The sequence below is a fragment of the Dama dama genome, chromosome 3, assembly GCF_033118175.1.
Source record: "Dama dama isolate Ldn47 chromosome 3, ASM3311817v1, whole genome shotgun sequence".
NCBI classification, from domain to species: domain Eukaryota; kingdom Metazoa; phylum Chordata; class Mammalia; order Artiodactyla; family Cervidae; genus Dama; species Dama dama.
This window is the reverse complement of record NC_083683.1, coordinates 70,079,562-70,092,788: the sequence shown is the minus strand read 5'-3', so window position 1 is coordinate 70,092,788 and position 13,227 is coordinate 70,079,562. Positions and strand designations below refer to the sequence as shown.

Below are 13,227 nucleotides of genomic sequence, written 5' to 3'. Positions count from 1 at the left end.
ATGAACTTCCCTGGAATTCCTTTCCCCACAGCATTGATAAGGAGAGGAGAGGGAGGATGTAACTGTAAGGTAGAAATAAGGGATGAGAGGGTTCAACTGGTTCTTAGGGTCAAGATCCCGCCTCCCATACAACAAAGAGCTAAGCATGTGTGTGCGTGCTCGGGTGTGTATGTGTGTGTGTTAGGTGTGGTTCACTTCAGTGCAGTGGTGGTGGGTCAGGAGAATACCAGGAAAGACACTCCCCCCTTTAACACTCCGCTCCTTTGCTCACTCACCTCCCTCACACATTACAATTACACACTTCTGTTTTCCATACAATCCAATTCCACCCCTGACACATTCATCTCTTTTCCACGGCCCCACACTGTGCACACTTTTCAGTCTTTTGTGTAGAAGTGTTTATTGCTTGAGCCCATGTCTTGCTCACTCACCTCGGACCCTTGCTTAGCTTTCTTTTTTTTTTTTGTAGCTTGCTTTCTTTGCACACTCCCATTTTGCACAAGCCTCTCCCTCCCTGGTGCACCTGCGCCTGTGACCACACACCTTCCATCCTCACCCGCTCCCCCCCACACCCCCATTCACACGCCTATTCTCTTACCCATGTGCACACCCCCCTGCCTTGGCCACGCCCCTCCCTCCGCCCTCCCCCGGGTTCGCACACTCGCCCCCGCCCCTGGGGACACCTGCTCGCGCGGGGCGGGGCGGGGATGCGCAGCCGCGGCCCCTTCTCCTCCTCTCCCCCTCCCCGCCCCGCCCCTCCCTCCATCCCTCACCGGCTCCCCGGCTCCCGCCCCGCCCGCCCGCCGCTCCGGGGGGGTCTCCGCCGCCGCCGCCGCCGGAAGGAGCCGCCATTTGCCACCAACGAGCGCACGGGCCGAGCCGGAGCCGGAGCCGGAGCGGGACTGGGGCCAGGAAGACGGCGATGGGGGGCGGCCCCGGCGCAGGAGGACCGGGGCTCGTAACCCCAGGGGCCCGGCCCGCTCCGGACCCGGACCCGCGGGGCGCGGCACCCTGAGCCCCCTCCCACCCCGCCCCCTGCCCCGGCCATGGCTGCCCGCCCCGCCGCCCCCGGGCCGCCAGCCCTCTCGGCCCCGCAAACCCCGGAGTCCCGGCGGTGGCAGCAGTGAACGGCTCTCGCAGGCCCCATAGACCCCAGCCGGGCTTGGCTCTACAGCGCGCGCCCCCTTCCCGGCCTTGTCCTCTCCCTTCCCCCCGCCGCCCGAGAGCCCCCCTTGCACGCCGCCCCCCGCCCCCCGGCGCCCGGACGATGCTCAAGTCTCGGCTCCGCATGTTCCTCAACGAGCTGAAGCTGCTGGTGCTGACGGGCGGGGGGCGGCCCCCGGCCGAGCCGCAGCCCCGGGGGGGCGGGGGAGGCGGCTGCGGCTGGGCGCCCTTCGCCGGCTGCTCGGCCCGGGACGGCGACGACGACGAAGAGGAGTACTACGGGTCCGAGCCAAGAGCCCGGGGCCTGGCCGGCGACAAGGAGCCGCGGGCCGGACCCCCGCCGCCGCCCGCGCCGCCGCCGCCGCCCCCGGGCGCTCTGGATGCCCTGTCGCTCAGCAGCAGCCTGGACAGCGGGCTCCGAACCCCTCAGTGCCGAATCTGCTTCCAGGGCCCTGAGCAGGTCAGGCCTGGGCACCCGGCGGGGCGGGGAGGGTGGGGGCGCGCACCTGGGGCGCCCGGGGAGACCGGGAGCGGGGGGCGGGGCCTGGGGAGGCTGGGCGGGACCCAGGGACCTGGGGTGGAAATGGAGTGAGGTTGGGGGGCTTGGCTGGAGACTCCAGGAGCGCAGATTTGGGGTGGCGGCGGATCAGGGGTCTCCAGGAAGGGGTGGGGCTTTCTCCTGGGAGGGCCCCACATCCTAATCTCGGCTTAACCGAGGCAGCCTTTCTCCCCCACTTCTCTCACCCCAGGGTCTCTGTAAGGCTGAGGGCTGGGAGGTGGGTAGACAGGAGAATGCTTCTGTTCCCACCTTGAAAGGAGACGCCCAGCCGGTGCCGTCGCCTCCCTCCGTAGTTCTCTCCGTGGGGCACTTTTCTTCACTTCCCATTCCACAACTTTCCTTCTCATTCCAAAGAATATTGTTTGTTTAAATGTTATGGACAAAGTTGTCCCGGGATGGCACCAAGGGGTGTCTCTTCCTGTCTTGAGAAAATACTTTGATTAAAGGGGAACAGCCTCCACTCCCACCCTTAGGATATCTTCCTGATTCTTGGAAACTGAGGACTGTAACCTATCCTAGTCTGCACCACGTCTGTGAAACACTTTGCAGTGATGGAATGGGTTAGGAAGGCATGGCTCAGAAGCTCGCACTTCTGTTTCTCCAGATCCTAAGGGGTGGCCTTCCGGTTGGGAAGCCTTAAGGAGCACCCTCCTCAAACTCTAGGAACAGAGAAGACCCAGTATTTACCAGCCAACTCCCCGCTCCCCATCCCTTCTCTTGTCTCTTCTATTGGGTCCGGGAAGTTTACCTTGAACTCTAAATTTTTTCTTTTGGGCTTGTAGCCTTAGCGTCTTGCTTTGTTTTGGCTGAAAGGCCTGATTTTTTTTTTTTTTTAAGGTAGTAGACACCTGGAGAAGAGGTTTCCCTCTCCTGGAGTGGGGTGGCGATAGCTGACCCCACTCCTGGAGTGGGGAGCTCGGGTGGCGATAGCTGACAGCGCCTCTCCTCACTCTTCCTCCAGGGGGAGCTCTTGAGCCCCTGCCGCTGTGACGGCTCCGTGCGCTGCACGCACCAGCCCTGCCTCATCCGCTGGATCAGCGAGAGGGGGTCCTGGAGCTGTGAGCTCTGCTACTTCAAGTACCAGGTCCTGGCAATCAGCACCAAGAATCCCTTGCAGGTGAGGTATAAGGGGAGCACCCTGAGACTGGGGCAAGGGCCCTTCCGCAGTTAGAATCAGGGACCCTCCAGGCAGCTCATTTCATCCATTTACTCTTGTTTCAAAGTCACCCTCTCCTCCGTTATCATCTCCTGTCTATAAATATCTCCCTTCCTTCATTTACTCACAAAGACATTTATTGGGCGCCACCTGTGTGCCAGGCCCTGGGACAGCGAAAGAGGAAAAGGCAGCCGCGCTGCCGTTACTGCTGGAAGCAGACATGTAGAGTTATCTGTGTGTCAAGTTCTTGGTGTGTATTAACGCTTTTAATCCTAGTAATTATGTGCCATTAGTATCTACATTTTAAGTCAGTGAGGACGTTGAGGCACAAGTAAATTTTAAAACTTGCCCGAAGTTACTCAGCCAGAAAGTGAGTAAGGATTTGGAATTCAGATCCTAGATGATCTGATTTCCGAGCAGTTGTCTGTCATGCCTTTCTAAAATAAGACAGGAAATGGTCTCAAACAATATGAGAAGTGCCACATTCTAGACTTGATCAAGGCACAGAGAAGACAGATTATTAGTCCTACCTGAAGGGTTTCAGGAAGGCTCCTTGTGCATCCTCCTATTCAGGGCAACCCTAACCTGGCTTTCCATCTCTTTCTGTGACTTTCTGGAGCCTTTTCTCCCGTACAGTGGCAGGCCATCTCCCTGACGGTCATCGAGAAGGTCCAGATTGCAGCCATAGTTCTGGGCTCACTCTTCCTCGTCGCTAGCATCTCCTGGCTCATCTGGTCCTCACTTAGCCCTTCAGCCAAGTGGCAACGGCAAGATCTGCTCTTTCAGATCTGCTATGGCATGTACGGCTTCATGGATGTCGTCTGCATAGGTGAGGGCACCTCTCTCTCCCCCCTGCTCAGCATTTTCCTCCAGCTGACACACTTCACTTTCTCTGCCCATTCCCTCAGTCTCATGGCCGTGTTTTCTACCATTGAGAACCTTTAGGGGAATCCTGGTGTCCCTCCCTTACCTGCTTCTCTGGGCCCTTTGCAACCCTATCTCCTCCCCCTGGAGAAATGTTGGCTTAAGTGCCTCTGGTCTAGGTCTGGGCAGCATTGACTCTGGACTTCTCATCCTCTTGCTCAGGCCTCATCGTCCATGAAGGCTCCTCCGTCTATCGTATCTTCAAGCGCTGGCAGGCAGTAAACCAGCAGTGGAAGGTCCTGAATTATGACAAGACCAAGGACATAGGAGGAGATGCAGGGGGAGGGACGGCAGGGAAGCCGGGCCCCAGGACCTCACGGACGGGCCCCCCTACTGGGGCCACCAGCCGCCCCCCGGCTGCCCAGCGCATGCGGACGCTCTTGCCTCAGCGCTGTGGCTACACAATCCTGCATCTCCTTGGACAGCTGCGGCCACCAGATGCCCGTTCCAGTTCCAGTTCTGGCCGTGAAGTTGTCATGAGGGTCACCACAGTCTGAACTGAACTTCGGGAGTGGGGATGTTGAGTCAATGCATCGGCCAGAGATGCTCTGTCGTGGCTGCTGGAGGCACCACTTGGACAAGGTGTCCGAGGCACACCGCCTCCACCACCGAGGGTCTCCGTGGACAGCTTCACGCTGGAGACACTGTCTGGCCTCTACTGCCCGCTGGGTAGAGACACCTGGATACATTCCAGTCCCCACTGACAGCCCCTCACACTCATCCTGGGGCAGCCAGTGGGCAGGTGGGGAGAGCACCATTTCTTCCCTAGAGAACCGTCCTTACCTCAGCTCCTAGGGCCTCCAGCCCCCCAGCTCCACTATGGTGACTTGGTGAAGGGGGACCAATGCCAGAAGAAAGGGGCTGTAGACCCCCCCCCCATTCCCCACCCCATGGCCACAGGGCAGCTGGCAATAAGACTAGTAAACACTGACCTCCCGTTCCCTGCATGAGGGCCGGGTGCTTCCCTGCGCTCCACCCCCCCATTGCATGGGGGGAAGGGCATAAAGAATCATTTATATGCACATGGAGACTCCTTTCTCATCCGGGGGTTTTCTGGAGGGTTGGGAGGTGTGGGGAAGTTTCTCTGCAGAGGTTGCAAATCCCTAATGCAGCAGTGGTTTCTGATTTGGAGGTGTAACTCCCACTTGGTGGTGAATAATTCTCATTGGCTGCTGGGTGGCAGTGCTCAGAAGCATCTCGGGTGGACCTGACACCTGGGTGTTGTGTGATTTAGAAAAAAAATCTCCACCGTGGTTTTCCTGTCTACCTCATGGCGCTGAATTGAGGATAAATGAGGGACAGGTTGAATGCCATTGTAGGGAAAATTAGTGATGGCACAAAAAGATTTCTAGACTAGTTGATGGTGCATTTATTTCAAATAATAGCTGATTTACAAATTCCAAAATGTTTTTCAACTGGAGTTACAGAGTCTTGGAAATTTGTCTTAAGTATCATAATAGATACGGAAAATTTGAGGGGAAATAGACATTGCAAATGTGAAGGATGGTGGTTATTTGCAAGAATGAGAGCTCTTCCAGTCCCTTAAACATTGGGGGCTGGAGCAGTCCTTGTTCAGGGAATCTTGCAGGTTCTATCAATCCCTACTAGGTAATGTGCTCACCAGAAGTGGTGTGAAGTGAATTTGGACTCATTGGGAGTGAGACAGACTGTCCCAGGGTTATGAGTCTCCAGCCCCAGTTTGGGCTCCCTTGTTCAGGGTCATGGTCTGATCCTGGTGTGCCCCAGCTGGTTGATATTAACTGGAAGATCTTGTGCTTTGAGGCAGGCGCGTAGAGGGCTGAGAAAAGGTTTGGGAAGGACTGAATAAGATGCCAGCGCGATGCCTGGTCCGTTTCTCTTGCGGCCTTGGGGCTGTGTGTTATATGAAGGATGGTGTCTCTTACGTGAACTATTCATCAGCAATTAAAATAATTACTTCATAACATTGCTTAAGTCAGATCCAGAGACCTCTCCTATTATTGGTCCTCCTCTCAGGGAAGGCTCTGCTTTGCCTTCTCCCTGGGGGTGTTTTGGGAATGCTTCTCTGTTAAAGGTCACATATCCTTGCCTGGGAAATGGCCCTCCCTAGTCCCTCTCCTAAAGGGGTCTCAGCCGCTGTCCATGGTGCTACCACCTGGACTCGCCTGGGAGAATAGGAATCAAAGCTGTGCTTGGGTGTGAGTAGCCTGGAAGTGTTAAGTGTATCACTTCCAACCTCAGGGGATTAAAGTGGAGAGAAGACTGAGGCTGAGCCCTATAGCCCCCCGCCCCCCCCCCCCCCCGACCCTTTTCCAGTGGGAAATAGTTTCCCCAGAGAGAGAACCTTCCACATTCTCCACCTGGGGACACAGAAGGACCAGACTTCACTGATGTGCCTTTCACAGACTAGCTGGTGAGAACCAGAAGGGAAACAGCAAAACTAAGTGACTCCAAGTTCTTATCCAAGTAGAGAGGGTTTAGGTAGGTGTGACACAGGTGGGCTTTCCTGTGCCCAGCCTGAGCTTTCCCCCTTGATGGCCCCACATAAAGGCTTAGATGTAACCAAGAACATAGGTACTTAACGTACAAGCACACGGTCCATTTCCATGCTGGGCCCTAAAACAGGGCTAAGTGAGACAGCATTTCCCCCTCCCCTTCAGGACCATTGGAGGTACAGGTATGGAGGTTGGGACCGGCAATCTATATCATCCTCTCTCCTTTTCCCCCCTTTAAAGGATTGTTGTCCAGGAAAGGGCCATGAGATCTGCTGCCCTTCTCAAGTGAGCAGGCCTACTTTCCCATGAGGAGCATGAATGTGAGAAATCTTGACCACTGATTCCAGGGGAAAGGGTCTGAGAGGAAGTGGGGAGTTACTCTCCCTCTAAGCTCAGAACTGCCCCAAAGCAGGTCACTTAGGTTCAAGTTGAGCCAGTGACAGTGAGTAGGGTTAGAGACTGAGAACGCAGCTGAGGGGGAGCAGTGAAAGCACCGAACCTTGGCCTTTGCACAGGTTTGGGGGTATACCCCACCCCTCCATAGGTCTTACATAAATAGATAGCCCCCAGAAGGCTAGTGGCTGATGGAGTTTCTGTGGAAGGGAGCCATGTCTAGGGCAGGGGCTGAGGTGGTGAGAGGAGGAGGAAGTGTGAAGTGAAATCTCCATCTCCATCTGCTAATTGGAATGGAGGGGAGCGGGAAGAAGGGGGACAAGTCCTGACTCGGGGAGGGAGGCGCTGCAGGGAAGGTGCTGAGAGATTCATTTGTATGGAAAATGAGTTAATCTATATACATCAGGAGGAGAGAACTGAGTCCAGCCTCTGGGGGGCCAGAGAGTGCTGACTCAGGGGAACAGGGACGCTTGCTGCCCACTCCTCTTCTGCTTTGGTGCCCTCGGGCTTCCAGCCACCCCCACACTTGGCGTTCATCCTCTCTGACATCACCTCTCTGTATCCTTATCTTTCTCTGAAGGAAATTACCTTGGAGCAACGTCTCTGAGGAGGGCAGAGTGGCCGAGCTAAGGTGTCCTTTTAGTCCTGGCAGTCCAGGTTCCAAAAGCACTCTTCTACCAAACAGTCAACCATCTCTGGCCATCTCTGCAAGTCCCTCCCCACCCCTTTTAACAGCCTAGCCCTTGAAGCTACTTTTCAACACCACCCTTCCTTAATCTCTTACAGGGAGCCAGACTTGGCTGTTCCCACCACAGGTAGAAATGTGTCTGGGTTTGTGATGCAAACCATTCTCCCAGGTGTCTAGACCTCCCATTGTTATGGGGGTGGGGGTGGGGCGGGTGGTCACTTCCGGGACCTGAGAAACCAATGTAGGGAATCTGGGTCAGGGTCTTACCTCCAGGTCTTTGTAGGAAGTGAGGGAAATAAGTCAGTCAAAAGTCAAGGATAGAACATTCAAAACAATTTTTTGATTTAAAAAACTTCAACATGTAAAAGGAAGACTTAGGTCCAAAGACATCTCTGCCTGGGATCTAAGTGGTGGGGCAAGCAAACTTAATAGTGACCAGAGAGCCAAGGAGAGTTTTTTTAAAAAATCATCACCCGGGTGAGGATAGACTCACCTTCCTAGGGGCAGGATGAGGAAGAAGCAGAGCCCGGGAAGCTGCTTGTCCCTTCTGCCACCTCATCCAGATAGAATCTGAGAGTCCACGTGGTGTCACCCAGTCAGGGATGGGCCCCCGGCAAGGTGTATGAGGACAGAATAAGGCCTCATTCTTCCTCTCAAAGAGCTCACAGGCAACGAGAGAGGATCAGCCAGGGGCAGACCAGATAGACACTTAGCTCAGGCCGTGGTGAGTGCTTAGCCGGCAGCATCAGTAAACACTGTGAGGCCCCAAAAGGCCAGGGGTCGAATTCTTCCTCAGGCCACCCAGCATGATGAATTAACACTGAAGCCGGCCCTTGAAGGATGCATGTGACTAGAAGGGCTAAGCAGGCTAATGGGTCATGGTTTTCTCAAGGCTTGCTGGGTCAGGCCAGGTGCATGCTTCCTACCTCGATCAGGGCTGCTTCAAGCACTTGGCTATGGTCTCTCTAACCAGACAGACTGCAGAGAAATATACATCTCTTGGTCTCATGCCTAATAAACCCCTATGATGAGAGACACGGTGATGATGACAGCCTGTTTCCACCAGACTATCTGTCCACAAACTGTAGGTTGATGCTTCTCTCAGGTACCAGGACAGTCCGGGTCATTGGTCTGACGGGGGCAGAACCTGGCTCAGGTTGCACCTCAAAGTGGATCAAGATCTGGAAAGGGAGGAAGAAGGCTATCACTATGGAGGGATCTACAATGGTGGGCTTGGTTGGTAACGGGCATTATTAGTGTTAGGATGGTCAGTGTTGGAATGGCACCTGTGGCTACTAGGGGATGTCTTAGTCAATGAGGGTAAGAGATTATGGTAGGGAAAAAGATGGTCCAAAAACCCTCACTCACCCTCCGGGCCTATGATGGGACTGACATATTTCAGAGGATTAGGTCTCCCAAGTCTTATATGTTTCCATATGCCTATCAGGAGGGCTTCACAGGGGGCTCAGTGGTAAAGAATCCACTTGCCAAATAGGAGGTGTGGGTTCGATCCCTGCATCAGGAAGATCCCCTGGAGAAGGAAATGGCACCCCACTCCAGGATTCTTGCCTGAGGAATCCCATGGACAGAGGAACCTGGTGGGCTACAGTCTATGGGGTTGCAAAGAGTCAGAGATGCCTGAGTGACTGAACAACAACAAAAAATGACTATCAGAAGGAGAGATATGGGTTTAGAGCCCTCTGCTCTGGGGACGGTAGAAGATCTAGATCACTCACCTGGGCCAAGGCCATTTGCAGCTCAAGCTCTGCCAGGCGTCTCCCCATGCAGCTGCGCTTGCCAAAGCCAAAGGGGAGAGATGCAAATGGGTGGGGAGCTGGACCTTCCCCTAGCCAGCGAGCTGGACGAAAAGAATTTGGTTCCGGGAACTGGGCCGGGTCCCTTGAAGTGGCATAGTGACACAGAGTGACCAGCGTCTGGTGAGGGAGGAAAACAAACTTGTCAATTTGGGCCCAAGAATGCCAGGAGGGAGGGAGAGAACAGGACCTGTGGACTGGGATGAAGGCAGGTTCTGGTGGACTGTGCTTCGGCCGTTTTCTGGAGCTACTTTTCTCTACTGCCCCATTATATCCCAGAGAGGCCAGGGAGAGGGTTTGAAGGGCTTATGGAGAGTATCTGAGAACCGGAACAGTCCCAAGGTAGGGATGGCTTAGCAGGAGGGGCCCGTAGGCTCTACTCACATTTTTTGGGATGATATATTCACCCACACAGATGTCTTTGTCTGGGACACGGGAATTTCCAGGTACCACAGGGTACAGTCTGGATGGCAGAGCACAAAGGGGAGACAGCAGGGTGAAGCAAGGGCTATAGCCTTCCTCTTCTGCCACCCTCCTTCCAAACCCTTTCTTGGCCAGGGGGAGAGTACCGTTGTCCCACGCCCTCTCTCCCAGCTCCCACCCCCTGTATGCTTCCCCAGCCCTCCCCCAGCATCTTCTCTAGCTCTCCTCTCCTGGCCCCTCACCTCAGCACTTCCTTGACCACTGCCTTCAGCAGGGGCAGCTGGGACAGAGCAGTGGCTGAGGGTTGGGTACTGGAGCCGGGGCCCAAGGCAGCTGTGATCTCAGCATGGAGTGCTGTCTGGATTTCGGGGTGCCGGGAGAGTTCATACAGAGCCCAGGAGAGCGTGTTGGACACCTGCGGGGACAGGGGGAAGCGTTAGAGGTGTTGAGAGTGGGGACCCAGCATAGGGGGCAGGATATGAGGCAGCCTGGACCCCAGGAGGTGCTAAGCCAAGCTGGCCTAGAGGATCACAGTGGGTTTCCAGCGGCAGGGAAATAGCCCCGAGATGGAGGAGGTTAAGCTGTGGAGGTGGGGCTCCCAACACAGAGGGAGAACCTCACCGTGTCCACCCCAGCGAGGAGCAGCTCCGTCACATTGCCCAGGATGGACGCGGCGGGCAGCTCTTTCTGGAGCAAGAAGTAGGTCAGGTGTGCCCCAGGTCCCGTGTCCTCCTCGGACTTCCCAAGCTGGCTCCTCAGGGCCACCTCAGCCTCTCGCTGCTCCACGTGCTGCTGGGCTGCGCGGACGGGGACAGGGCGTCCCTCACCACCTGGGAACAGCTTCATGCTCCCCCAGCCCCCCGCATTTCCGTGCCTTGCCGTGCGTGTGCCTGCTAAGTCGCTTCAGTTATGTCCCTGACTCTCTGCGACCCCGCGGACTACAGCCCGCCAGCTCCTCTGTCCATAGGGATTCTCCAGGCAAGGATACTGGAGTGGGCTGCCATGCCCTCTTCCAGGGGATCTTCCCGACCCAGGAATCGAACCCGCTTCTCTTATGTCTCCGGCACTGGCAGACGGATTCTTTACCACTAGCGCCACCTGGAAAGCCCAGCGCACCCGGGACGCCTAACCTGTCCGTGCCTTACCGAATGCAAACATCTGGTCCCAGTCTCGGCAGAGGCGGTCCCAGGGTCCGGGCACGATGCGGCGCAGCCAGCTGGGCATCGCCATGGTCAATAGCGTGGACACGAACACCGAGCCGACGGCGCGGATGAAGGTCTCTGTGTCTGGGGGCACCTCCGCCTCCAGGCAGCCGAGGCGGGAGCCCAGCAGCACCGCCGCGATGCCTGGCCGGGAGGGGGCGCTGTCAGGGCACCCCGAGACCCGGCCCGGGGCCTCCTACGCGTATTCCCGTCCTGGGACTCACCTTCCAGTCCAAACTTGTAAAACTCTCCCGCCACGTCTCGAACCAGGGCGGGCGGCCCAGCGCCCAGTCCCCGCTGGCGCCGCAGTCTCCGCACAAGGTCACGGACCACGCCGTGTAGGGTTTCGGCATAGCGGGCGGCCGCTTGAGGCCGGAGGAGCAGCGGGGCCAGGAGGCTGCGAAGCCTCTGCCATTCTTCCCCTTCCCTGTGCGGGGGTGCGGAGAGGGGGCGCGTCAGGGCAGACGGTGGTGTGGAGAGGCGACCCGACGGGGCTGGTGGCGCTGGAGATGGAGTGTGTCGGGCCGGGGTGGCCAGGAGAGGGATAGCGTCTTCTCCCTCGGGGGTACAGAAGCCTGACTCTGCCTGCACCCGCTTTCCATCCCCACTCCTCGTTACTCATTTCCTGCCCCGGAGGGGCCTGGGTTCCTGGGTAAGCTGAGTCACAGAATCTTCCTTTGCACCTAGATCCTGGGGCCTCGGCCCCTTCCGCGAGTCCCCAAGATTCCGGCTTCAAAAGATAAGGAGGTGAACAGGCACGAGAGCCGGGCTCCACCTGAGCTTGAGCGAAACGGACTGGGGTGGGAACCTCGGTTTGCCAGAAGGTTGGGGAGAACGACCAACTTCCTCCACCTCCGCAGACTGTCTCCAGCCCGGGCCGCAAGGGAGGAAGGCAGCTGGACGTCGGGGGCTTTGGGGCCAGAGGACTCACGCGGTCAGCAGCCCGCAGGCCCGCTGGCGGCGGCGACGGTGCTCCGCCCAGGGTGAGAAGCTGCAGCGTTCGGGCCGGGGTCCCTCCTGTCGTAGCAGCTGCTCGACGAGCGTAGGGGCCGCCAGGTACACGGTGCGCACCGGCCCGAAGCTGGCCGACCACACCGGCCCGAAGCGCGAGGCGCCCCGCACCTGGGAGAGCGCGAGCAGCGGACCTGGAGACCCGCGCCGGGGGCTCCCGGCTGGGCCTGCGCCAGCTCCAAGGGCGCTGTTTCGGGCTTGAAAGGGGGAGCTTCTGCTCCCAAGTGGTGTATGGCTCTGATGCTGCAAACCCCGCTCCCTCACTCCCCATCCTAGGAAGTCTGGGTGTGATGGACAAAACGGAGGAGCTGGGCGCAAAGCTGGCATTCAGCACCGCTCTTTAGCCACCTGGGCGGAGAAATCCCTAAAGCCTCCTCCTGCGGACTGTTCATCTTAGGACGAGCACCCACGGAAGGTATAGGAGCGTTCTAGCTTTAAGAGAGTCCCGCCTCCCGCGCACTTGTTCTGGATCTACGAGCCTCCAGACGCCTGCATCGCGAGAAGGCGCGTTTTGAACGCACTCCTCCGCGGGGTATCCAGAGAACTCCGCGTCCCGCGAGCCACCGCCCCCAGTCCCAACTTCGTCTTTTCCGTAACTCATGGGCATCCGTTCCCACCCGCCCTCCTTGCTCCGTTCTGCACTAGGGTTTGTGAAAGCCAACTTCCCCAGCTCTCAGTCGTGGGAACGGCGCCCCGTTCTACCTGCAGCTCGTGTAGCCGTGACAGCCCCCCTTTGCAGAAAAGCTCCGCAAGGAAGCCGGGCGTGGAGGGGCCTGGGAGGTCCGCCAAAACCCGGGGCGCTGAGTCGGAGCCTCTGGAGCCCAGTGAGGCACCCAGCTCAGGACAGCGGACGCGATGGAACACTCTGGATGCGAATTTGAGGGTCTGGGTCATGGTCTGGCTCGGGAACCCACCAAAGCTCGCTCCTCCAGAGCATCTTGCCCTGCTCCTATTTAACTCTTGGGCGCGGTAGTGGCGACGCCCCCTCCAAGCTCCTCAGCCAATCCCCTCTCCTGAGTGCTGGGGATTAGCACCCAGGAACAGTAGGCGGGGCCGGAGCGGCCAAGGCGGCGCCCTTGGGTCTCACGTTACCAGGACCCTCTTGGGAGGCGAGGCTTGCCTCAGTTTCTCCTGGGCTGGTGCCCTAGTCCATCAGCCTAAAGATCTCTTTCTCAGAAAGTCTATTTGGTGAGGTTTAGTTGACCAAGATACAGACTCGGTCCCCAGTATTCCCACCACTTCCCCAGAGAGCTCGGGCCCCCACCTCCCCCCGGGGCCCTCCTCGGGAATTCCCGACCTCCAGCTAATCCAGGAGGAAGAGCGGGAAGAGGCACAGCTGGAGCTCTCCTCAGATTCTTGCCCCATCGGGCTGCACCTTTTCTGTACCTGAGAATTTTTCTGCACTGCCACATGGCTCCC

General features: G+C 57.5%; 2 protein-coding genes across 2 annotated transcripts; one reads left to right on the top strand and one right to left on the bottom strand.

Moving 5' to 3' along the window:
• Window positions 1-1,088: 1,088 nt before the first annotated feature.
• On the top strand, window positions 1,089-5,759 carry MARCHF9 (membrane associated ring-CH-type finger 9). Its single transcript, XM_061131226.1, has 4 exons — window positions 1,089-1,624; window positions 2,685-2,840; window positions 3,516-3,708; window positions 3,966-5,759. The coding sequence occupies exons 1-4, from the start codon at window positions 1,268-1,270 to the stop codon at window positions 4,298-4,300; spliced, it is 1,041 nt and encodes a 346-aa protein (XP_060987209.1). The 5' UTR covers window positions 1,089-1,267; the 3' UTR covers window positions 4,301-5,759.
• A 1,966-nt stretch (window positions 5,760-7,725) lies between these two features.
• Window positions 7,726-13,043, bottom strand: LOC133047716 (25-hydroxyvitamin D-1 alpha hydroxylase, mitochondrial). The gene is made up of 9 exons (XM_061131141.1): window positions 12,511-13,043; window positions 11,729-11,919; window positions 11,022-11,224; window positions 10,741-10,941; window positions 10,217-10,392; window positions 9,838-10,010; window positions 9,557-9,635; window positions 9,095-9,292; window positions 7,726-8,539 (listed from the first exon to the last, which is right to left on the bottom strand). The coding sequence occupies exons 1-9, from the start codon at window positions 12,700-12,702 to the stop codon at window positions 8,426-8,428; spliced, it is 1,527 nt and encodes a 508-aa protein (XP_060987124.1). The 5' UTR covers window positions 12,703-13,043; the 3' UTR covers window positions 7,726-8,425.
• Between the last annotated feature and the right edge of the window lie 184 nt (window positions 13,044-13,227).

Coding starts and splice junctions, on each gene's coding strand:
- LOC133047716 (XM_061131141.1), bottom strand. CDS start 12,702: ATGACCCAGACCCTCAAATTCGCATCCAGAGTGTTCCATCGCGTCCGC. Junction 9,293..9,556: donor AATATATCATCCCAAAAAAT/GTGAGTAGAGCC, acceptor CTCCCTCACCAG/ACGCTGGTCACTCTGTGTCA. Junction 8,540..9,094: donor TGCAAATGGCCTTGGCCCAG/GTGAGTGATCTA, acceptor CTCCCTTTCCAG/ATCTTGATCCACTTTGAGGT.
- MARCHF9 (XM_061131226.1), top strand. CDS start 1,268: ATGCTCAAGTCTCGGCTCCGCATGTTCCTCAACGAGCTGAAGCTGCTG. Junction 1,625..2,684: donor GCTTCCAGGGCCCTGAGCAG/GTCAGGCCTGGG, acceptor CTCTTCCTCCAG/GGGGAGCTCTTGAGCCCCTG. Junction 2,841..3,515: donor GCACCAAGAATCCCTTGCAG/GTGAGGTATAAG, acceptor TCTCCCGTACAG/TGGCAGGCCATCTCCCTGAC.